General features: G+C 38.3%; 1 protein-coding gene and 1 pseudogene across 2 annotated transcripts in view; one reads left to right on the top strand and one right to left on the bottom strand.

Moving 5' to 3' along the window:
• PIK3C2G (phosphatidylinositol-4-phosphate 3-kinase catalytic subunit type 2 gamma) overlaps positions 1 to 26,457 on the top strand; it is a 387,527-nt gene that overhangs the window by 320,443 nt on the left and 40,627 nt on the right. For both annotated transcript variants that reach the window (XM_081592337.1, XM_081592336.1), the window contains one exon: positions 17,657 to 17,732. In XM_081592337.1, coding sequence (XP_081448463.1) covers positions 17,657 to 17,732 — 76 coding nt within the window. The remainder of the gene's footprint in view (positions 1 to 17,656; positions 17,733 to 26,457) is intronic.
• On the bottom strand, positions 23,451 to 25,080 carry LOC145546195 (dnaJ homolog subfamily C member 21-like; annotated as a pseudogene).

Genomic DNA, 26,457 nt, shown 5'->3' with positions numbered 1-26,457 from the left:
ATGAGTAACCCTACGATGGCCTCTAAATGTTCAAATGGAAAGAAGAGTTGCATATCTCACACTTTAAATCAAAAGCTAGAAATGATCAAGCTCAGTGAGAAAGGCATACTGAAAGGTGAGATGGTCTGAAAGCTAGGCCTCTTGCACCAAATACTCAGTCAAGTTGTGAATGCAAAGCAAAAGTTCTTGAGGGAAATTAAAAGGACTAGTCCAGTGAACACATGAATCACAAGAAATAGAAACAGACTTCCTGCTGATAAGAGAAAGTTTTCATGGTCTGGATAGAAAATCAAACCAGCCACATATTCCCTTAAAACAAAGAGCAAGACTTTAACTCTCTTCAGTTATATGAAGGTTAAGAGAGGTGAGGAAGCTGCAGAAGAAAAGTCTGAACCTAGCAGAGGTTGTTTCATGAGGTTTAAGGAAAGAAGTTGTCTCTATAAACTCAAAGTGCAAGGTGAAGCACCAACTGCTGATACAGAAGCCCCAGCAGGTTATCCAAAAGATCTAGCTAGGGGAATTGATGAAGGTGGCCATACTAAACAACAGATTTTTGGTTTAAACAAAACACCCTTCCTTTGGATGAAGATGCTGTGCAGGACTTACACAGATAAAGAGAAGTCAATGCATAGCTTTAGAATTTCAAAGCTCAAGCTGACTCTCTTGTAAGGGACAGTAATTATACTAATACAGCTGGTGTTTAAGTTGAAACCAGTGTTCATTTGCAATTCCAAAAAACCTAGGGCCCTCAAACAGTATGCTCAATCTATTGTGCCCTCTGGTCTGTAAATGAAACAACAAAGCCTGGATGACATCTGTCTACACATCTGTTTACAACATGGTTTACTGGATATTTTAAGCCCATTGTTGAAGAGCTATTGCTGAGAAAATTTTAAAAAAGGATTCTTTTTAAAATATTACTGTTCACTCACAGTGCACTAAATGGATACGGACAACAAGATTAATGTTGTTCATGCCTGCTGATACAACATCCATTGTGCAGCCCATGGATCAGGGAGCAATTTTGACTTTCAAGTCTTATTATTAGGTTGATGCAAAAGTAACTGTGGTTTCAGACCATGAATCATCATAACCAGACTTGAACACATCTTTATTAATCAAAATAGGAACCATTACAAGTAATACATTTTTGACAACGAGAAGTTTGCTTATTCCTGTAGCACAAAAATCTGTGCTTCAGGATTTGATGAATTCTTGGAAAGCATTTTCTGCCTCCTGCTGGTTGTAGAAGCATTTTCCCTACAAAAAGTTGTCAAGATGCTTGAAGAAGTGGTAGTTGGTTGGCAAGAGCTCAGGTGAATATGGTGGATGAGGCAAAACTTCGTAGCCCAATTCATTCAATTTTTGAAGCATTGGTTGTGTGACGTGCAGTTGGGTGTTGTTGTGGAGAAGACCTGGGCCCTTTCTGTTGACAAATGCCAACTGTAGATGTTGTGGTTTTCCATGCATCTCATTGATTTGCTGAGCATACCTCTCAGATGTAATGGTTTTGCCAGAATTCAGAAAACTCTAGTGGATCAGACTGGCAGCAGATCACCAAACAGTGATCATAATCTTTTATTGGTGCAAGTTTGGCTTTGGGAAGTTCTTTGGAGCTTCGTCTTGGTCTAGCCACTGAGCTGGTCACCGCTGGTTGTCATATAAAATCCACTTTTCATCGCACATCACAATCCAATTGAAAAATGGTTCATTGTTGTTGTGTAGAATAAGAGAAGACAACACTTAAAAATGACGATGTTTTTGATTTTCAGTCAGCTCATGAGGCACCCAGTTATTGACCTTTTCCCCTTTCCCACTTGCTTCAAATGCCGAACAACCATAGAATGGTCAACGCTGAGTTCTTTGGCAACTTCTCATGTAGTTTTAAGAGGATCAGCTCCAATGATGCTCTCAGTTGGTCATTGTCACCTTCCGATGGCTGGCCACTGTGCTCCTCGTCTGCAAGGCTCTCATCTCCTTTGCAAAACTTCTTGAACCATCACTACACTGTATATTCGTTAGCAGTTCCTGGGCCAAATGTGTTCATGTTGCAAGTTGTCTCCACTGCTTTACAACCCATTTTGAATTCAAAGAAGAAAATTGCTCAGATTTGCTTTTGGTCTTAAAATCATTTCCATACTCTAAGATAAATATCAAATAAACAGCCAGTAATAAGTCATTAGCAAAAAATATAAACCAAGAAATGCACATTAAAATGATGTATAACATGTTCGCATTAAGAATGCATTCCAATATCAAATGGCAAATTTCCACAATGCAAAAACTGCAATTACATTTGCACCAACGTTAATATTTAAGAAAAATATTTTTTAAGGCTATAGTTGCTATAGATAGTGAGTCCTCTGATGATCTTGGCAAAGTCAATTGAAGCTCTCCTGGAAAGGATTCACCATTCTAGATGCCATTAAGAACATTTCATGACTCATGGGAAGAGGTCAAGATATCAACATTCACAGTTTAGAAGAAGTTGATTCTAGCCCTCATGGATGACTTTGAGAGGTTCAAGACTTCAGTGGGGTAAGTAACTACTGGTATGATATAAATAGCAAGAGAGTTAGATTTGGACGTGGAGACTGAAGATGGGACTGAATTGCTATAATCTTATGATGAAACTTAACAGATGAAGAGGAGTTGCTTCTTATGGATAAGCAAATCAACTTGTTTCTTGAGGTGGAATCCACTCTTGGTAAAGATGCCAAGACTGTTGAAATGACAACAAAAACTTTTAAATATTACATAAACTTAGTCGATAAAACAACAGCGCAGCTCGAGCAGATTGACTGCAATTTTAAAAAACATTCTGCTGTGGATAAACGCTATCAAACAGCTTGCCTGCTACAGAGAAATCATTTGTCAAAGAGGCATCATGTAATCTTATTTGAAGAAGTTGCTGCAACCAGCCCAACCTTCAGCCTGATTAGTCAGCAACCATCAACAGCAGGGTAAGACCCTCCACCACTGAAAAGATTACAATTTCCTGAAGGCTCAGATGATAGTTAGCATTCTTTTAGCAATCAAGTATTTTTAAACAAGTTATGTATGTTTTTTAAAGACATATTGCTATGGCTCACTTAATAGACTACAGTATATTATAAACATCACTTTTATATGCACCGGGAAACCAAAAAGTTTGTGTGATGCACTTTATTGCTATATTCACTTTATTATGGTGTTCTGAAACTGAACCTACAATATATCCAAGGTATGACTGTATCTAGCTAGGTATCTGTGTGGTTTTATAAGAACCTGTTTCTTACATGGGCTTCCCAGGTAGTGCTAGTGGTAAAGAACCTGCCTACCAATGCAGGAGACATAAGAGACATGGGTTTACTCCCTGGGTTGGGAAGATCCCTGGAGGAGGGCATGGCAACCCACTCCAGTATTCTTGCCTAGAGAATCCCATGGACAGAGGAGCCTGATGGGCTATAAGTCCATAGGGTCTCCAAGAGTCAGACACAGCTGAAGCGACTGAGCACACACACACGCTTCTGATATACCACCAGGTTTGGGAAATTCTGCTCTAGAAATTCAAAAGCTGAATCAGCTATGTACACTGCTCTAAGAAAATTACAACCCTTGTCCGTATTCTGTCTATGTTGATATGTTCTGGGGCTTCATAAAGACTTTCACAATTTCACACATGGGGGTTTTCTTTCCTTTATTGCTAAGGAACTTTATGGAGGTTTTCCTGGTGGCTCAGTGGTAAAGAATCCACCTGCAATGCAGGAGACGCAGGTTCAATCCCCGGGTTGGGAAGATTACTCTGGAGAAGGAAATGGCAACCCACTCCAGTATTCTTGCCTGGAAAAGCCCATGGACAGAGGAGCTTGGAGGGCCACAGTCCACAGGTCACAAAGAATCAGACATTACTTAGCGACTAAACAACAACAAACTTTATGCATCTGATCCATTACTCGTTATACATATCATACAGTGATAGAACACTAATAATTTGACAGGGACATCAGCAGATGCTGACTAGCCTTAATAAGCAGTGTGACCTGACTGACCACCCAGATTCTCCGTGATGTATAATGTCAATTTTCAATTATCTTCAAATAGATTAACCACAGTGAAAGCTTAAGTGTCTCCATATGCTGGTGTATGCTTCCCTGATTCCACTTGTTTATATCCAAGGAATGAAAACTTATTTTAAGAGCAGCTAAATAAACATTATTGGCCTAAAAATCACATAAATAACTCCAAAGTAAATCATGTTATTTTGAGATTTTTAAAAAACTTTGTATTATTGATGCATTTCTTACCTTCTCTCATATGTTTTAACATATGCATAAACACTAAAATCTATAAAGTCAGGGATGTAACATAAATATTGTAATTATTTTAAGTGATATGGACAACTTAGAGGACTTATTTACATACACATATTTTTTCCTCTTCTAATAAGACAGTTAATTTATAATATTTATAAAATAAACTTATAATATCTCTGCCAAATACTCCTGTGATAGGATTATCCTCATTTCTGACCCTGCAAAAATCCTCATAAAAATACTTTTCTTCTTCAATAGCTGCTTATCATATATGGTAATGTAGGAAAGACAAATAATTCTATTATATCTATACATTAAACATTGCAGTCTTCTTTAGTTATGTGAAGCATTTATTTGTAACTATTTAAAAATATTTTATATCACTGTATGTAACTCTGTAAAGGCTTTGAAATTTTTACTGATCACTTACTATGTATAACACTCTAGATTAAAAATATTAAATTGGTTGTAGAGAACAAATTGGAAAGATTAAAATAATTCAATATATTCTTTACTCTCAATGAATTTATAATATGGTGATAATTACAGACATGAACATATAAATAATAGGTGGCAGTGAGTGGAAAAAGAGGAGAAAAGAAAGTAGTAGGTGCATCTTGAATATGAAACTGGACAACCTTAACTTACTAAAATAAAATATTATACACCCTTTCAAGGACATACTCAATTATAAGCAGTCTTATTTTCTTGTCAAGGAAATGAGATGAAAAGATTGCTTTTGAAGTCCAGTCTCAAGTATCAAAGTTAGATGGGAGAGATGTCTCTGGAGGTTTTATCTGAACCTAAGATATATGTGTATCATATGTGTATCAATTACCAGTGATACACATATGTGTGTCATCAGTAAAACCAAGAGCAACTCAAATAGAGGGATGACTATGAATCCCCGAGACTGTCGTTCTCTCCTCTCCTTCTCTCTTCTCTCCACTCCCCTTCTCCACACACAAATTGGTTGATAAAACAGACATAAATGAGGACTACAGTTAAACACTATTCCACTCTCTTTTAATGAGGCTGCAAGCACCAATTTAGACATCCTAGCCCTCTATCTACTTGGGTTTTGTTTGCTTGTTTAGCTTGACTCCCGTCTCTCAAACTGACTGAAACTTCTTTTGTTCTTTCAATGTGTGTAGTTTCATTCCACAAGTAAATAATAATCGTGATAATAGGGATTCCTTTTGTTTCTTTAAATTTTGCTCTGTTTTGCTTAAATTATGTTGTAAACTAAGTAAGATCTTTATAAAGGGCAATATAAACATGTAATAAAAGTTACAGTAAACGATTGCAGTACCTAAACAAATGTGTTCCCACATTGGAGTTTAGCTGAGATAAACCATACAGCTGTTGTCTGAAAACTTTTAAAAACCATATTCACTGTGATTTTTAGCTCTTCCCAGTCTTATTGCTTATTTCCAGTAGTCCCTTAAAATAAGGAATGCTATCACTTACGGCATAAGCAATATTATTTTTTTAAGCAGAAATCAAACGTCAAAATAAATCCAAATGGGTAAATCCTGTCTTAATAGTGAACATATGTTTCTTGTTCTCTGCTTGCTAAACCCAGATGTTAATTACTGCATTTATCACTATATTGCTCTTTTCCTATTTGAAGCTGGCTGAGATTACGATGCAGGCAGGATAAATGTCATATGTGTATCATCAGTAAAACCAAGATTATTTTTCAGAGTCTGGAAAAATGCTGATGACATTTCAGAGCCAGGATTATAAAAGATTCCTTAGAAGTTCACTATTTTTCATAGTGCCATTCTTCCATGTAACTCCAATACAAATATAGTGGGTTGAACTACATTAAAGACTGGACATTCTGACAAGCTGCTCTATGAAAAAAGCAATAAAATATAATTACTGTTCAACTTTGATTTAAAACTCTTAAGGGAATTCATTTTTAAATTCATATTTTTACAGCGCTTCACGGCGTTTGAGAGAGATAGATTTAGCTTACTGTTTTAACTTGCTGAAACTAAATCTTGCAGTCAGTTCTAGATGTTGGCTGGCCAGTTAATAAATGGGAATTCTTAATGTGTTATTTTAAAGAAAGAAAAAATTGATCTCAGTGTCATATTACATTACTTCTGATCTTTGCAAGGATTTAACTGTCGTGTTTGAGAACAAGAATATATTCATATGATATTAGAAAAACACTTAGGTTTTAGATGACTTTGAATTGATCAACTCTCTCAAAATCAATTATTGTAAATTACAAATGACTTAATAATATAATTGGTAAACAAACTATTAATATGAACTCTGAGTTTGAAATATAAGCTGATGCAGATTTTGGTTTAAAATTGTTCAGTTGGCTTTTAGATTTACTTTTTACTGAGTGAATTTCTAATTTAAAAACACATTATTAGATATTAAGAATCCTATATTAGTTAAATAAACATCTATTTTAGCAAAGAAAAAATATGTATAACCTCATAGAGTATTTAATATAGCTTAGTGCATTTACTTGGATCACTGATATCAAAATTCAATAACTTTAAAATTATTTAAGATAAACACCAACCATGTATTAATTTATTCACCAAGTATATAATGTTTTACATAGGAGGGATGTTCCAAATACTTAACAATTGTTAGGGTACACAAACTGATTAATCAGGATAAATGCAAGCCAACAACCCACATTTATGGCCATACAAGCTTGCATTGGTTGAATATTTGCTGCAATGGATAAAACTACAGGAGGAGCAGTAGGGAGTGAGGGTTTTCAGGAGTTTAGATCAAAAATACTGAGTTGCCTATGAGGCTTCTAAGTGGAGATGTCCAGTGGAAAATTGACTGTTTTGAGTTGAGGGGAAAGAGAGACTGAAAATATAAATATTGGAGTTTCAGCTAATAATTGGTTTTTCTTGCCATGAGACTGGATATTACTTAGGGTGAAAATGTAAATATTAAAGAGAAGAGGTCTGAGGATGAGACCATGTAGCACACCAATTTTAAAATTTGAGATGATGGAAGAGAATCAATCTAAGAAACTGAGAAAAAGCAATCTGTTGGAAACTGAAAGAATCTGGTGCCTGGAATCCAAGAGAAGGAAATATTTCAAAGAAGAAGGAATGACATGCTGTTTCAGATACTACTGATGGGTCAAAAATTGAGAACTGACCACTGGATTAGCAAAATGGATATCTTTGGTGAATGTACCATGACAGTTTGATGAGAGTCTTGGGAACAAAAACCTGATTAAAATGGGCTCAAAAGAGAATGTGAGAGAGAAATTTGGGGTAAAAAAAAGAAAACAATCCTTGCAGAATCTTTGCTCTAAGGATGAATGGTGGGGGGGGGCAAAGGAGGAGGGGGGAAATAGTGTGCAGGGAAATGTAAGTCAAGAATTTTTTTTAATGAAATGAATGATATGTATAAGCTGGTAGGAAAATCCACTAAAGAATCAAAAATTGGTGATGCACTTAGCCAAATACCAGAGTGATGACCTAAAGTAGACAAGAAGGCATGCTATCTGGTGCCCAAATCAGTCTCAAATTAGAGCACAGGCAGTCCACCTACGTAGCAGACAAAATGGCAGAGGTGTGGTAAGATGATAGATGTTGGGAGCTTATAAAAATTCTTCTCTGCTGCTGTTTTTTCTATCAACAAGAAAATTGAAAGAGGAAGCAAGCATGTTCGCATTTTGAGGAGTGAGGTTAAGACATTAAATAGTCCTACAGGTGAATGGAAAAGTAAATGGGATGGTGATATGTGTAAAACTGCCAGAAAATCTTGAATGTCAATTCGATGGTAGTGGGCATGAGGTGACAGTAAGATCAGTAAGCATGGTGAGTGATTTTCTTCAGCGACATTCTTCAGGCCTGTTACAGTTGCAGAGTTGGCAGAGAGTAACCAGAGTTATTTTGTTTTTGTTTTTTGCAAGTGAATAATAACGTAAAGGGAGAAAGGGTCAAAGGAGTTGGAAGGAGTATGCAAGAGAGTTATTAAAAGTATCGACCATGAGATCCACATTGGCCAAGGAAGGATGTGAGAATATGAGAGGGGTTAAGTTCAGTGTAAAGGTCAACAGATTGTTCGAGTTATATAACTAGAGGAAGTGAGCTGAAAAGGAGGGAGTGGGTGCTTGTAGCCTCAGAGGCTAGAACTCAAGACAATGGAAGAGCTTCAGTCATTGATCAAGAGAAGATCAAGAGAACAAAAGTGACTGATGGAGTGAGATGCAGGATAAGATGACTGGATGAAATGAATTTTTTTAAAAAAGTATCTTTTGTGTCAATATTAAAATAATTGGCTGATTCATGTAAACGTACGGCAAAAACCACTACAATATTGTAAAGTAATTGTAAAGAAAGAAAGAAAAAAAATAAGTGTGAATTGTGACTGGTACTATTGAAGAAAATGACAATGTTCCAGGATTTCAAATGTTCTTGGAATAAAGGCCAGTGACCTAGAGGTCAGTAGACAAGTGAAACAAGAGGGAGAGGGCTGTGTAGTAGACATGGATATTCAAAGCAGGCCATTTTTAGATAGGAAGCAAGTGTGGTGATTAGAAGAGCAAGGAGATGCAAAGAGAAGACCTATCCCATCACCAGGACCAGGGTTATAAAGGGAAATGTGAGACAGCACTACCATCATTTCAGAAACTTACAAGGAAAGCAGAATGGAATACTTGGAGAATAGAATATGTTGAGCTTACAAGGGATTTTGCTGATGACATTCTCTAAGTCTGGCTTCTGTTTTTCCTTTCCTCCACAATGCTGCACTGTAAACTTTCTAAGAAATATCTTAGAAATATACTTATGGCATATAAGTATTGTGTGTGTTAGTTGCTCAATCATGTCCGACTCTTTGCAACTCTGTTGACTGTAGCTCGCCAGGCTCCTCTGTCCATGGAATTTTCCAGACAGGAATACTGGAGTGGGTTGCCATTCCCTTATCCAGAATATATAGTATACAAGTGTAAAATATCATATTTTTCTGTTTATAACTCATCAATATGTCCCAGTTGCTTTATGCTTGTGCAGAAGAATAGAGTGCCCTAGTATTCCTGCCTTTCTTTGGGACTGGAATGAAAACTGACCTTTTCCAGTCCTGTGGCCACTGCTGAGTTTTTTCCAAATTTGCTGGCATATCGAGTGCAGCACTTTCACAGCATCACCTTTCAGGATTTGAAATAGCTCAACTGGAATTCCAACACCTCCACTAGCTTTGTTCGTAGTGATGCTTTCTAAGGCCCACTTGACTTCACATTCCAGGATGTCTGGCTCTAGGTGAGTGATCACACCATTGTGATTATCTGGGTCGTGAAGATCTTTTTTGTACAATTCTTCTGTGTATTCTTGCCACCTCTTCTTAATATCTTCTGCTTCTGTTAGGTCCATACCATTTCTGTCCTTTATCGAGCCTATCTTTGCATGAAATGTTCCTTTGGTATCTCTAATTTTCTTGAAGAGGTCTCTAGTCTTTCCAATCTGTTGTTTTCCTCTATTTGCTTGCACTGATCACTGAGGAAGGCTTTCTTATCTCTCCTTGCTATTCTTTGGAACTCTGCATTCAGATGAGAATATCTTTCCTTTTCTCCTTTGCTTTTCACTTCTCTTCTCTTCCCAGCTATCTGTAAGGCCTCCTCAGACAGCCATTTTGCTTTTTTGCATTTCTTTTCCATGGGGATTTTCTTGATCCCTGTCTCCTGTACAATGTCACGAACCTCTGTCCATAGTTCATCAGGCACTCTGTCTATGAGGTCTAGTCCCTTAAATCTATTTGCCACTTCCACTGTATACTCATAAGGGATTTGATCTAGGTCATACCTGAATGGTCTAGTGGTTTTCCCTACTTTCTTCAATTTAAGTCTGAATTTGGCAATAAGCAGTTCATGATCTGAGCCACAGTCTGCTCCTGGTCTTGTTTTTGCTGACTGTATAGAGCTTCTCCATCTTTGGCTGCAAAGAATATAATCAATCTGATTTCGGTGTTGACCATCTGGTGATGTCCACATGTAGAGTCTTCTCTTGTGTTGTTGGAATAGGGTGTTTGCTATTACCAGTGCGTTCTCGTGGCAAAACTCTATTAGCCTTTGCCCTGCTTCATTCTGTACTCCAAGGCCAAACTTGCCTGTTACACCAGGTGTTTCTTGACTTCCTACTTTTGCATTCCAGTCCCCTATAATGAAAAGGACATCTTTTTTGGGTGTTAGTTCTAGAAGGTCTTGTAGGTCTTCATAGAACCGTTCAACTTCAGCTTCTTCGGCGTTACTGGTCGGGGCATAGACTTGGATTACCGTGATATTGAATGGTTTGCCTTGGAAACGAACAGAGATCATTCTGTCGTTTTTGAGATTGCATCCAAGTACTGCATTTCGGACTCTTTTGTTGACCATGATGGCTACTCCATTTCTTCTAAGGGATTCTTGCCCACAGTAGTAGATATAATGGTCATCTGAGTTAAATTCACCCATTCCAGTCCATCTTAGTTGGCTGATTCCTAGAATGTCAACGTTCACTCTTGACATCTCCTGTTTAGGCAATGCCAAAGAATGCTCAAACTACCGCACAACTGCACTCATCTCACATGCTAGTAAAGTAATGCTCAAAATTCTCCAAGCCAGGCTTCAGCAATACGTGAACCGTGAACTTCCAGATGTTCAAGCTGGTTTTAGAAAAGGCAGAGGAACCAGAGATCAAATTGCCAATATCCGCTCGATCATCGAAAAAGCAAGAGAGTTCCAGAAAAACATCTATTTCTGCTTTATTGACTATGCCAAAGCCTTTGACTGTGTGGATCACAATAAACTGTGGGAAATTCTGAAAAAGATGGGAATACCAGACCATCTGACCTGTCTCTTGAGAAACCTGTATGCAGGTCAGGAAGCAACAGTCAGAACTGGACATGGAACAACAGACTGGTTCCAAATAGGAAAAGGAGTACATCAAGGCTGTATATTGTCACCCTGCTTATTTAACTTATATGCAGAGTACATCATGAGAAACGCTGGGCTGGAAGAAACACAAGCTGGAATCAAGACTGCCGGGAGAAATATCAATAACCTCAGATATGCGGATGACACCACCCTTATGGCAGAAAGTGAAGAAGAACTAAAGAGCCTCTTGATGAAGGTGAAGGAGGAGAGTGAAAAAGTTGGCTTAAAGCTCAACGTTCAGAAAACTAAGATCATGGCATCTGGTCCCATCACTCCATGGGAAATAGATGGGGAAACAGTGGAAACAGTGTCAGACTTTACTTTTTTGGGCTCTAGAATCACTGCTGATGGTGACTGCAGCCATGAAATTAAAAGACGCTTACTCCTTGGAAGGAAGGTTATGGCCAACCTAGATAGCATGTTTAAAAGCAGAGACATTACTTTGCCAACAAAAGTCCATCTAGTCAAGGCTATGGTTTTTCCAGTGGTCATGTATGGATGTGAGAGTTGGACGGTGAAGAAAGCTGAGCGCCGAAGAATTGATGCTTTTGAACTGTGGTGTTGGAGAAGACTCTTGAGAGTCCCTTGGACTGAAGGAGATCCAATCAATCCATCCTAAAAGAGATCAATCCTGGGTGTTCATCGGAAGGTCTGATGTTGAAGCTGAAGCTCCAATACTTTGGCCACCTCATGCGAAGGGTTGACTTATTGGAAAAGACCCTAATGCTGGGTAGGATTGGGGTCGGGAGGAGAAGGGGACGACAGAGGATGAGATGGTTGGATGGCATCACCGACTCGATGAACATGGGTTTGGGTAGACTCCGGGAGTTGGTGATGGACAGAGAGGCCTGGCGTGCTGCAATTCATGGGGTCGCAGAGAGTCGGACACGACTGAGCGACTGAACTGAACTGAACTGAATTGAGTATTCCTGCAAAACTCTCTGCAGGCACACCTGTCCCCCTAGGTATTCTTCATGTGTATAGGTCATTGGCAGTGGTAACACAGTCGCGCCTGGCCATACCGATTATACTCTACATTCTTTTTTATACTAATTTCAATCAGTCAACCCCTTATGAATACTGATATTCAGTTTTCTCATTTCTAGAATGAAGTAGAGTTTTTCCTCTGGGAAACTATTACCATTTGAAGAATTAAACAGAAAAGTAACATTCTTTATGATGGGAGAATATTGTGCGTTTGTCAGGATATTTAGAATAAGTAGCCTTATTCATTAATTGCCAATTGTACTCTCTAGTCATTGAGACAACCAAAAGTGTGCCCATACATCTTTAAGCATCTCACACTGTAGGGTAGCTAGATAAAATGCAAGCTGCCCAGTTAAATCTGAATATGAGATAAATAAACTTCTGGCTCAGATGGTAAAGAATCTGCCTGCAATGTGGGAGACCCAGGTTCTATCCCTGGGTCAGGAAGATCCCTTGGGGAAGGGCATGGCAACCCACTCCAGTGTTCTTGTCTGGACAATACAATGGATAGAGGAGTATGGCCGGCTGCAATCCAGGGGATTGCAAAGAGTTGGACATAGCTGAGTGACTAACATTTTCACTTTTCACATTGCAAATATTGCATGGATATCATCTTTTTTTTAAAACATATATATTAAAAAAAATATTGATTGATTTATCTGGCTGTGCCAGGTCCTAGTTGCAGCATGCAGCATCTTCAATTTTCATTGTGGCATGCAGGAATCTTTTAATTGCAGCATGTGGGATCTAATTCCTTGACCAGGGATAGCATCCAGCTCCCCTGAATTGGGAGCAGAGACTTAGCCACTGGACCACCAAGGCAGTCCCGAGCATCATCTGTTTTTATTTATTATATCTGGCAGCTCTACATTTGGAGAGCCCTGCAGACTAGGGGTATATCTATAGTCAATGAAAACAAGGTACCCATAGAGTTGCTCAGTATACTGTCTACATGACTAAAGACAGCCACACTGCCTGGTGGGCAGTACAAACTCACCTGAAAATACTGGTTCAGGATATCAGTGAAAGCAATCGTAACACTAACATTTCGGTCATTCTCCAAACTCTCCAGTAGTGCAATGTGCTAAAAAAAAAAGCTGTGGGATACATGTACACAAGTAAAGCCAAATGTGAGGAAAAAATTAATTGATTATTTTGAAATCCAGCAATATTAATTTTCCTATCCTATCATCATTTTTATTGATTATTTTTCCTTCCATTGACACTGGATCATGTTTCTCATTGAGTGAAAACCATCTTGCCACAAGAAGAAATTAGCATTAAGCATGTCACCCACACCTGGAATTACAAATAAGCCTTTCAAGGATATGACAGTGTAAACACAAGGGAATAATTAGCTAGCGGTGACATTTCAGACGCTAATTGGGGAGATATTCTGCCTACTACTGAAGTTTAATAACCATTAGGAGGTGAAGCCAAAATGTTGCCAAAATGAGAAGAATAACTGACTGGTTGGTAAACCAATGAAGGTCAGATTTCCTTCCACAAATTCTGCACGGCCTGAAATTTGACATCAGACTCTCCAGCTAAACAACTTGATTTGGTCAGCTCTCTGAATATGGATATATTTCTTGAAGATAGATTATTAAACAAGTTCACAAGAGATCAACATGTAGAGATCAAAATTGCTAATCAACTAGTTTATAATGATGCATAAAACTACTACACAGATAAAAATATTTCCATTAGAAGACCAACATTTCCATTAGAAGACCAATGTATTCTATATCTGAAGTCCAATATTTCCATTAGAAGACCAATGTATTCTATATCTGAAGTCAGATCTCAGTTTTTATTAATAAATATTTATTGAGTAAAACTACTCTATTAGATATGAGTGAATAAATGATCTCTGCTCTTGATATCACACTGACTAGCCTAAATGAGTAGAGAAGAGAGAATGTGATAAAACTTGGGCAAGTGGGTGGACAGAGGTGGAAAGGATAGAGAAAGGAACATGTAGAAAAGCAGAGGTGAGAGAGCATGAGGAAATACAGTTCAGTATAGTGGTGGTGCAGTGCTAAAGCATCCACCTGCAATGCAGGAGATAGGGGAGCCGTGGGCTTGATCCCTGGGTCAGGAAGATCCCCTGGAGGAGGAAATGGCAACTCACTCTGGTATTCTTGCCTGGAAAATCCCATGGACAGAGGAACCCGGTGGGCTACAGTCCATAGGGTTTCAAAGAGTCAGACACTACTTAGTGACTGAGCGTGCATGCACAGGAAGAAGTAGCAAATCAAGGGAAAAGAAAATGCATTTAGTTGTGTACTTTGGGGGTTTTAATTATCTTTAGAACAGTCAAGGAAGCCGATAAAAAGATATTTTGGTGTAGTGAAGTAGAGGGCTGAGGCTCAAGAGATAGAATGGAGATAAAACCGTAGATTTGTGATCATGATAATGTCTATCTTAAAAAAATATTTATGTATTTATTCATTTATTTATTTAGCTACTCTGGGTCTTAGTTGTGGCATGTGAACTCTCAGCTGTACCATGTGGGATCTAGCTCCTTGACCAGTTATCAAACCTGGATTCCCTGCATCGGGAGTTCAGAGTCTTACCCCTAAACCACCAGGGAACATAGAAGCCACCAAAGGGGATAACACTACCCAGAAAGAACACGGTAGAACAATGAGAAAAATGAGCCTAGAAGTGAAGGACACTAGAACTGAAGTCATAAGCAAAAAGAAAAGGAGCCTGAAAAAAAGTGTAAGAAGACATGGCAGAACAAATGGAAGAAAAACTGGGAGAACAAGAAAGCAAGTGAAAGAGAATTTTTCACTAAAAATGGAGTAGCTATATATATAAAAGGCCAAGAAAATCTCCATTGGATTTAGCGGGGGAAAGACCTTAAACAAGAGAAATGATGGTAAGGGCATTTTCAAAGTTCGATTAATGACAGAAACCTGAGTGTGGCAGGTAGATCATAAAGTGAGAGGACATTGAAGAAGTGGAATCAGTGTACTGACAGCTCTTCCTGTAAGTTTGTGTCAAAGAGAAGAAAAATAACAGGACTTGAAAGGGACATTAATGACAAGACATTGTTTTCGTGTGAGTATACTTTGCGAGGTTGGAGGAATTTTACTACTCATCTGGGGTACCTTGTCAGTGTAAAAGCTGTCCTACTCTTCCACACTGAGAAAACTTTGACTTTTTTTAAAACTTGTCTAGTGGGAAAACAGGATACTGAAAACTGAAACTGAAAGTCGCTCAGTCGTGTCCGACTCTTTGTGACCCCATGGACTGTACAGTCCATGGAATTCTCCAGTACAGAATACTGGAGTGGGTAGCCTTTCCCTTCTCCAGGGGTTCTTCCCAACCCAGGGATTGAACCCAGGTCTCCTGCATTGCAGGTGGATTCTTCACCAGCTGAACCACAAGGGAAGCCCTGGAAAAATAAGATGGTACCAGCTAAATCAGGTCCTTATTGTTTCTGTCCAAGTTAATATTGTGATGGCAATTACTCCTTATGGACATATTAATCGTCCTTCTCTCTCTTTCTGGAATAAAACTTGGAAAGAATGGAAATGGTGAAGGAAAAATTCTCTAGCAATAACTGTTAGGGCTATAGTCTTTTCATGCTTTATGTATACTGTGGCTACCCTTGCAGTTACTTTTAAATAAGATGCTAGTAATAAAATGGACAGAAATGTAAACATCATAAAAAAAGAAATATGGTTGTAAAGTGAAGAGAAATGCCCATACTTGATTCTTGAGGGAGAGAAAGAAAGAGGGAGGAAAGGAAGGGGAAGGAAGAAAGCAAGAATGAGAGGGAAGGAGGGAGGGAAGTGAGGAAGGAAGAAAAAGACTATAGACTGGGATATTCTACAAGGTTCTTGAGAAGAAAGGTATAGAATCTGGGACACTGAAGGACATGAGCAGCATTCAACAGTGTTTTAGTTTGCAAGGGCTGCCATAACAAAGTACCATACACTGGGTGACTTAAAACAACAGAAATGCATTGCATCACAGTTCTCGAAGCTGTGAATGAACACCTGAAATCAAGGTGTCACAGGGTTGATTTCTTCTGACAGGTGTGAAGGAAGAATCTATCCCAGGCTCTCACCATGGATTGTAGATGATAGATGGCCATCTCCTCCCTGTCTCTCCACACCATCTTTGTGGCATGAAATGTGTCTAAATTTCCCCTTTTTATAAAGACACCATACCAGATGAGAGGTCCACCCTCCACCATATGACCTTATCCTAACTTAACTAATTATATCTACAGTTACCCTATTTCCAAAGAAGTTCACATTCTGAGCTACTGTGGATTAGGATTTCAACATTTTGGGGGAGAGTGCAATTCAATTTAGAATAGATGGGAAGAGAGACAGTTCTTCCCTTGGAGAAGGAAGAAAAGAGAAAACATGACTTTGTGCATCTGTAGATTAGTGCATTTTTCGGCGGGAAATCAGGAATCTCCATCTGCCTTTTGTTTTTCTCTAGAGTGGAGACAAAATCATCAGGAAAGGAGTTAGAGTTGGAAGTTTAAGTTTCTGGAAAAGGTTGAAAGAGCCGCTGCACAGAACAAAGCTAGCTGGGGAGAATGGAGAATGTCAGGCAGCTTTGCAGCTAATATGGGATCAGCTTATGATAGTCAAAAGCAATAATCAGTTATGTAGTGGTGCCCTTCAGATAAAAAATTTAGGAAAGGCTGCTTTGCTTAAAACAAAATGTGTGTCAATATAATGGCTTAAAACAAAATGCCTGTCAATGTCACTAAAGACAAGTTATTCTGATTCATCAGTTAGCCCATTTATTTGGAGTCCAGGTTAAATGTCAGTTTGTTTGTGATCATCTCAGTTTAAAAGAGAAGCACACTCACTTCTTTATAGTTAAATTACACAGAAGTAGAATTTCTGCTGAAGCATTCAATACAATCTGTTTCCTCCACTAATCAGATTGTGTTCTAATACAGAGGTCACCTTTTGCATCTTTCTCTTTCTAAATATCCCCTAACATTCCAAAATGCTTAGAGCTTAGTGAGCATTTCTAGAACTGAACCCTGAAGAGCAATGGTTTTTCACTGAGTGTCTGTGTCCTACTGAGAGTAATTTTTCTCCAAAAGCTTTGTCCAACAGTACACATTTTCTAGAAAAAGAACATGTGAGATTGATGCATAATTGTAAAGTTCAAGAATGTAAACATTGTGGTGAGCTCTAAAAGCAGTGTACATCTGAGCCTCTTACAGAAATATAAAATAGCCAGATTCTAATCTTGTGAGAGATTAGCTTAATTTAGTGAAAAATTATAGCACTGCCTTAATAAACTTCCTAGTATATTTTGCCTATTTATGGAATCTATAAATATAGATAAATCTATAAATAAAACAGGTATCTATAAATATTCTATATTTGGGTCAGTGTTTTCAGAGACTAAGAAACAGGAATGATAAATAAATGTATGAAATGAAAAAAATATATTTTGTCTTATTTTTCAGAGTGATTGTGTACTTAGCTTTTTCCTCTCTGAGCCTGTGGAACAAGCAGTGAAAGAATCATCAGCTGTGGACCTAGGCAAGTAATTTTATCATTATTACCATGTACAATTATTGAGTTTCAATATAATTGTGAGGCTTCCCCAGTGGCTCAGTGGTAAAGAATCTACCTGCCAATACAGGAGACCCAGGTTCAATTCCTGGACTGGGAAGATCCCCTGGAGGAGGAAATGGCAACCCACTTCAGTATTTTTGCCTGGAGAATCCCTATGGACAGAGGAGTCTGGTGGGCTACAGTCCATGAGGTCACAGAGTCAGACACAACTGAGCATGTATGTACAATTATTGAGTTTCAATTGCATAAAAAAATCAGAACTATATTTTTTTTAATTTTCAAATTAAAATATTTTTAACAATAAGGCTTTCATAGTCTTTTCAAGCCATTTTCAAAGCTTTTTAACCCCTTAGAATATGTTTATCAAGTTAAATTAAACCCAGGTGTGTTTGTCTAACTTAAATAATTCCATGCTATCGCACTATTAACTCATTTCAGTTAATTGTGCTTTGAGGTGGAATTGCATTTCAGAGAGAGAGGTCCTGGTTTCCCCTGCATATAAATCTTACAGTTTACTCAACAACTTAGAAAGCAACAAAAATAAATATTGGGCAATAATAATGACTATGAATTATCTAGCAGTTTCATACTTATCTTTTAAAGCTCAATAATTATTCCACCTCCTTCATGAAGTCTTATTTTATTATCAGAATCCTAAACTAGCCCAGCACAATTATCTACCCTATTCTCTGCCAAATGTGTGTTAATTTTAATTAATTTTTCTGTCATCTCACCTAGATTGGCAGACTTTTTAAATATCCTATCAATCTAAAGCATTCCTTAATGTAATTCCATTGCCAGTGGCCATCTAATACTGATACTGGTTTTTATCTCACACAAGATTTACAAATTCATAATTGGCTAGGCCTCACCTCCCACCCCAAACTTTCCTTTGCAACTCCCAGTCTTCCTTTTGTCCACATCCACCTTAGTGTTCTCTACCTTTAAGATTAGGCCCATCTGCTCATCACCTCTCTCTGTATCTGATATCCTAGTTACTTACCCCTCATGTGTACAGTTCTCTATAGCCAGATCAGGTCTTATAGTGTGACTGTTTACTATTACATATTTATTTTTGTGTCTGCCTTGTTTCTCTTGTTACACTGAAAGTAACTTTCATTCAAGCACTCACTTCCCCATTATGCACTGCTCTACACTAACAAATCCTAAATTAATATATGATAATTAAATCACTTTCATTGGCCCACATTTTACTCATGTAAGTAACATTACCCTCTAGGATGCTTTGCTTTTATAGTCAAACCACAAACAGTATTGAATACGGTAATTTCTTACATTTCATAGCATGTATCTAAAGAAGAATGATGTCCACAAAATAAAATATTTTTAGAGACTGAGGCAGAACTGTGTTTGAGCATCTCCTGTGGAGGTGTGGGTCAGCAGTGGACTGCCACTGGGACAGAGGCTCTGGGTACAGAAGACTTGGGTATGGCATAATCCCTCTTGGAGGAAGTCGCCATTAACCCCACCACAGAACTGCCAGAACTTACACAGGAATGGGAAATAGACTCATAGAGGGCACAAACAGAAGCTTGTGCACCAGGATGCAGGAGAAAGGAGCAGTGACACCACAAGAGACTAACCCAGACTTGCCTGTGAGTGTCCAGGAGTGTCCAGTAGTGGCGTGGGTCTGTGGTAGCCTGCTGCAGGGCTGGGAGCACTGAGTGTAGCAGTACTTCCATGGTATCTTTTGAAGGAGGTCATCGTTATCTTCATTACCTCCACCGTAGTTTCAGTTCAGTTCAGTTCAGTTGCTCAGTCATGTCCGACTCTTTGTGACCCCATGAATCGCAGCACGCCAGGCCTCCATGTCCGTCACCAACTCCCGGGGTTTACCCAAACTCGTGTCCATCGAGTCGGTGATGCCATCCAGCCATCTCATCCTCTGTCGTCCCCTTCTCCTCCTGCCCCCAATCCTTCCCAGCATTAGGGTCTTTTCCAACGAGTCAACTCTTCGCATGTGGTGGCCAAAGTATTGGAGTTTCAGCTTCAACATCAGTCCTTTCAATGAACACCCAGGATTGATCTCCCTTAGGATGGAGTGATTGGATCTCCTTGCAGTCCAAGGGACTCTCAAGAGTCTTCTCCAACACCACAGTTCAAAAGCATCAATTCTTCGGCGCTCAGCTTTCTTCACCATCCAACTCTCACATCCATACATGACCACTGGAAAAACCATAGCCTTGAATAGACGGACCTTTGTTGGCAAAGTACATACACACAAAAAAATTAGGGTTCTTATTGTAAAAACTAAAATGGTTGTTTCAGAATTTTTTTTTTTTCTGGTTTGCTTACTTCTTACTACATCATATAATACTCAAGACTTGTTTTGTCAGTGATAATGGACAAAAGTTTTGATTCTCAGTATTTTTAAAGACAAGCTGCCTATTATGTTACAGCAGCAGGACTGCATAATCTAAGCAGGATATGCAAATAATTGAAACAAAGAAGGATTTGCAGGAAGTTGTTCCTTTTTGTATCCTTTAAATTATTTCCTCTTTCTTATTCTGAATTCTGAATACTTTTGTCACAGAATATCAGTTGATTCCAAAAAAGAAGCACACTATTAAGGACACTTCTTGGTAGTCATTTGAAACTTTGAGTTGTTAAATAATTAGAGGATAAATTTATTCAGTGTATTGAAGTAATGGTTAAATAGGATGACCTGAAGCAAAAATCCCAGACTTTACCATTTTACTACCCCTACTAATGAATTGAGAGTAGATTGAAGTGACTTAGCACAGCACATCTGGACACCTATGTATCTAGGCACAAGACTTGTAAAGATCACATTAGTAATCATTTGTAGTCCTACCTCTGCAGTTCCTCACTAACTAAACACGCCTTGGTAGAACAACAGAAAGTGCCAACCAAGCATCTCTCTCCTCTACTTAACCCTTTTCCTTGGTTTTTCATTGCCTTTAGGCAGAGCCAACTTCCTGGGTTTGTAACCTATGCAGTCATACAAAGCACAGTGCTTAGAACAATCCTATACTTGGTTTAATATTCTGTTGTCAGTGTCTTGAAATTCTTAATAAAAAGTTTTTTGTAGAAAAGGAGTGTGAATTTTCACCTTGCATTTTTATTCCACTGAGTCCCACAAATTATGTATGTGGCTGGCCCAGTTCTTTGGAAAAAGACCAGAATTCTTCTGCTGCATCCCAGCAAATCTAGTACTCACCAGTTTCCCTTTCCAGCCGAATATCAGGTCCTTCCCAATCTTGACTCTTGTCTTTTTCCAATTCTTCAACTAAGACAAGACCCTCAGTACCTCATAGATGCAATTTTCTCCGCCTAGATTTCTTGATTCCTGTTCCACATTCCCCATCATTATTTGCATCTTTCAGATCTCACCTCAGTTGCCTTTACTATATAGTCCTATATAATGTTTTTTTCCCTCAAAACACATATTGCAATGATAACGATGCTATGTGCTTCTTTGTAGACAAAAAATCCATGAAGACATAAGCCATGTGTATCTGGCTTACCATTGTAAACCCAGTGCTGAGCAAAGTGCCTAGCCTCCTCTAGATACTCCAAAAAGAATTCCTGAATACATAACCGACAATAAAAAAAATAATGAAAGTTATGTTAATATTCTGTGCCAAGGTAGCTTGCCATTTTTATAAAAAGGACAAGAGAGAAGAAACTAAAATCCAAATTTATGCTCCTTCTCTCACACTCACCATTTTCTGTGGAAAAATCCCAGCACAGGGAATTCAAAGCTTCCCAACCACTAGAATTCTCTTGAAGTATCACCTGGGAGAAAAAAAAAATCTGTAAATTATCATGTTTAATATTACAGATACCAGACTCAACCAAGGCACTAACCAGAAAGTTGCTGAATTTTATCTTGTGTATTCTTTAATTCTCTAATGACAGACTCTCTGTACTCTCCACAAATTAATACAGCCACCATGCCAAATAATACTTCTACAAAAATAAAAATTAACCACCTTCCACCAGTACACAGCTCTGATACACAGAAGATAGATTTTTGTCACAATACAGAAATAACAATGTAGGTAATGGACTAGAACATGATCAAAGACAACAGTTGCCAGAGTTAAGAGGATGAATTAATGAGCATGTTTAGATGCCATTGATAATTATAAATGATTACAAAGAGGAACTTTCAATCATTACCTTACATCACTACTTTTCCTTTGAGATGTTAATTTAAAAGAAAGCTTGAAGCCACACAGTCTCCATGGCAAGGTCTCTCTGGTTAATGTTCTAGCTGCTCCTTCTGGCAAAGCCCAGACCAATTGTATACAGGTTGAAGTATGTTACTCATGCAAGTATGCTCAGTCAGTCAGTCACAGCCAACTTTTTGTGACCTCCCTGGACTGTAGCCCGCCAGGCTCCTCAGTCCGTGGGGTTTCCCAGGCAAGAATACTGGAGTGGTTTGCCATTTCCTATTCCAGGAGATCTCAACCTGGGGATCAAACCCAAGTCTACACTATTGGCAGCTGGACTCTTTACTACTGAGCCACTGGAGAAGTCCATGTTACCCAGGTTTTGAATTTAAATTTTATTGATGTGGAAGGACAAGAGGTGAAGAGTTAGGATTGCTTGTAAATAAATACTTGTATTGTTTTTGAAATTTTCCACTGAAAGCTTTAAAATATACATTTTGCTACAATATATCATATAATCTCATGTTTTTAATCAGAAGATTATTTTAGATTAGGCTTCCCTGGTGGGAGGGTGGTTCAGTCAAGAATCTGCCTATAGTATGGGAGACCTGGGTTTGATCCCCTGCAGAAGGAAATGGCAACCCACTTCAGTATTCTTGCCTGGAGAATCCCATGGACAGAGGAGCTTGGCCACCTACAGTTCATGGGGTTGGAAAGTTTTAAAATATACACTTTGCTATAGCATCTCATATAATCTCATGTAATTAGAAGATTATTTTAGACTTGCTTGTGGCTGATATAGGAAGGAAAAGATGAAAACAAGATGAGAAAAGACTTTCTCTAATTACCTCACGTTTCTAATAGCTCTGTGTCAAAAGATATCACTTAAAGTGTAACAAATCAAGCAATAAAAAATCTTAGCTTATGTAATATTAGTGTTAGAAAAACACTGAGAAAGATCACAACATTGAATGTAATTGGGTGGTAGATCAAAGTAGATGAGAAAGATCATCACACTAATTTTATCTTTGCTCCTATTAGGAAAGAAATATTGTCAAAAGAGATAAAAGTCCAAGAATATTAAATAAAATAACCACTAGAACAAAAATTAAAACTTCTATAAATATCATAAGTACATAAAGCAAATTACTTTGTGAAAGACTTTCTTTAAAATCAGTATTAAAAGTTAGATTTCTTTTTTTATGTGTTAAAATAAGTTAATTCTCCTTGTATATTTCTGTCCCCATGAGCCAACAAAAGTCAAGAATGCATACTTTACAATATTTACCTGTTTTGAGACATTCAAGTCAATTTCAGATGGCAAAAGTAGAATTCAGTCACTAATGACATGTTTAAAAATATATATAGTAAACAAAAAAAATGCTTTTACAAGATAAAAAATAATCTTTCACAACACAATAAATTGCAAATCACTGAAATTTCAACTCTTTAGATGATTTCACTTCAGTTTTTGGTTTCAAAATCTAGACACAATTGAAAGGAAAAAGTATTGGCAGAATTTCTATCTATTTTTAGGTTTCTCTTTTTTGTTTCAACTATTTGTTACACTGTTTAAAGATGTTAAGGATGAAGGTGCTCTTGCATGACCAGTGGCCTTTAGATGATCAAAAAGTTTATTCAGGGATGGAAATTCACTGTGGCAGGTTGTACAGCTGATAAGCACATCACTCATTGTCTGTGCTTCAGCAGGTACTCTGACAGACATTTTAGTATCTTTGGCTTTCTTTCCTTTGGGTTTAGAAACACTTTTAGCTTCAATTTGGGGTCATTGCACAGTTCCACAGTCTCTGTGACCCCAACATTTTCTTGGAGACTATCTTCCAATTCTTTGGCACCGTTTTCATTTAGGTTGGTATCTTCTGGGTCAACCTTTACTCCTTCTCCAGTTCCATTTTCATTGAAATTATCATCACAGTTCTGTGCTGGCTTCTGATTCTTTTTCTTTTGTTTTTTAGAAAGCTTTTGTTTTGGCGCATCCTCCATTTCCTCCTCGGAATTGGCATTCAGACTGTTTTCACCAGTTTGAGGTCCTGAAAAATTTGCTTCCTCCTCCTCCAACTGTTGTTTTAACAAGGCAGCCATTTCCTGATGCTTCTTTGATTTTTCATGATTCCTCGGAGCCTTTTCGGTCTTGAAAGACATCCCACGCGGGGCAGTAAAGGCCATCATAAAGTTCTGCTTCCTCGGCCTCGTCGCTGTCTTTACCACCCTGTCTTTCTCTGAACTAAGGTTCTTCCGCTTCATCTTCACCTGATCCATCTCCAAATTGCTTTTCATACTGCGCCTCCTGATCCATCTCCAAATTGCTTTTCATACTGCGCCTCCATCTCCCTGAGCTCCTTCTTCAAGTCAGCCACTGCCATCCAGCTGTGCTCCTGTACTGCTCTGCCAGCCTGGCCTGTTTTAGCTTATGCCGCCGGCTCATCACTTCGGCTTTCCTCGCTTTCTCTGCATTTTGTTCTTCCACAAGCTTTCGATGAGCCTGCACTCTTCTATCCCTTTTACGGATGAAAGCAACCAGCTGACGGACAAGCTCATTCTCTTTCCTCGCTTTGTCTCAAATCTTTCTGTTTTCTTTTTCCATGGCTCCTTTCTCCCAGCGGGTTGAAGCCTGCAGTGTATCATATTCTTCTTTCCAAGCAAAGTTCTCTGAGTGCAGAAGCTCTGCTGGTAAGCGTAGAGTGGTGGACTACCGTATCATAGTCACTCTGGGAGTCTCCAAAAGTTGGGAAATCTTCCATGTCCTCTTCTAAAGCAGATGCTAGTTCTTCCTTTGCAATCATTTCAAAAACATTACAGTACACCGTATAAAAGCCCTTTTCATCATCGCCATAACCAGAGTAGCAGGTCACAGTGAAATAGTGAAGCAAATCTAAGCTGTCATCTTGATATTCTCCATCACGTCCACCTTTAACCAGAGCTGCTCTATGATTATCATACCACGCTTTTTCCTGAGGGTCACTCAACACATCATACGCCACTTGGATTAGTTTAAATTGTTCAGCTGCTTCTGCGGCATTATCCAGATTTTTACCCGGGTGCCATTTCTGGGCCAGCTTTGGAAAGGCCTTCTGCAGCTCCTCCTCGCTGGCGTCGCGCCGCACCCCCAGCGCTTCGTGGTGATACTTCATCGCCCGACAGGGCAGGGGGCTTGGGCCGGGGCCGTGGCCCGGGCCAGGGCCGAAGTGGTGGTGGTGGCCCTGGTGGTCCTCTCCTGCGGCGGGAGCCAGGCGCCCTCACCGGGCCAGCCAGCAAGCGCAGCAGCGGTGGTGACCGCGGCGCAGGCTATTTCTTTAATAATCTAATAAGAACAAAGAGAAAATATATCTATTATATCAATAAATAAAAATAAAAATGAAGAGAAAAAATATATATCAATAAATATACATATATCTACTATATCAATAAATATAACTCATCTATTAAGAAAATTCCTGTAGGAGTGACAGGGAAAATTCTAACTATGTTTAATGTAAAAATACACCTAAAGCAAAATGATTTTAGAAGACTGAAAATTAAAATATAGGCATAGGTATATTAGGCAATGGGGCTTCCTAGGTGGCTCAGTGGTAAAGAACCCTCCTGCCACTACAGGAGACAAGTAAACATGGGTTCAATCCCTGAGTGAGGAAGATCCTCTGAGTAGGAAATGTCAACGCACTCCAGTCTTCCTGCCTGGAAAATTCCATGGACTGAGGAGCTGGTGGGCTGTAGTCCATGGAGTCACCAAAGAATTGAACACAACTGAGCAACTGAGCACACACATATTAAGCAATGAAAGAACATGAAAATCAAAAGTCACAGTAATATATAAAAACAAATGCAATTTAGTCCCAGAAAACTTGAATTAAACAGGAATGGAACTTTAGACTATAACAAGTATAATTCTCAATAAAGATATAAGCAACTGCTGCAACATGTATAAAATAAAAATTATGGAACATACAAGGAAAAACACACAAAAACAAACTGGTAATAGGATATTCTAATTTACTTCTCTTGATTTTTGAAAGATTGAGTAGAAAAAAATAAGCAATACATAGAAAAACTAAATAGTAACATTAATGAGGCAAACTGTAATTTATATCAAACTCTTATTCTGAAAATAGAGAATATATCTTCTTTTCAAGAGCCCATGGAATATTCATGAAAATAGACTATATATTAGGTCACAAAGGAAATTAATTTCAATAAATGCTCAGAGGTAGAAATCGCATAAGACATATTCCTTAATCATGAGATAATACAGTGAGACACCCATGGACAAATTCATAAAGCTAAAAGATACTTAAGTTTGAATGTTTAAAAAAGTAAGTTCTCTTGAACAACTTTCGGGTCAAAAGGACTTACAAATCAAACTTACAAAACTTACAAAGAATAGCAATAATGAAAAAGCACATCTCAGAAAACTACAAGAGAAAGATAAAGCAATGCTCAGAGGGAAATTGGAATAATTAGAATAAGAGCCACAAAACAAACCAAAGGAAGACAAAAAGAAAAAAAAAATG

Source organism: Giraffa tippelskirchi, chromosome 4 (genome assembly GCF_054371585.1).
Source record: "Giraffa tippelskirchi isolate mGirTip1 chromosome 4, T2T-mGirTip1v1.2.pri, whole genome shotgun sequence".
Taxonomy (NCBI): domain Eukaryota; kingdom Metazoa; phylum Chordata; class Mammalia; order Artiodactyla; family Giraffidae; genus Giraffa; species Giraffa tippelskirchi.
The sequence above is the reverse complement of the archived record's forward strand: the minus strand, read 5'-3'. Positions and strand labels throughout refer to the sequence as shown.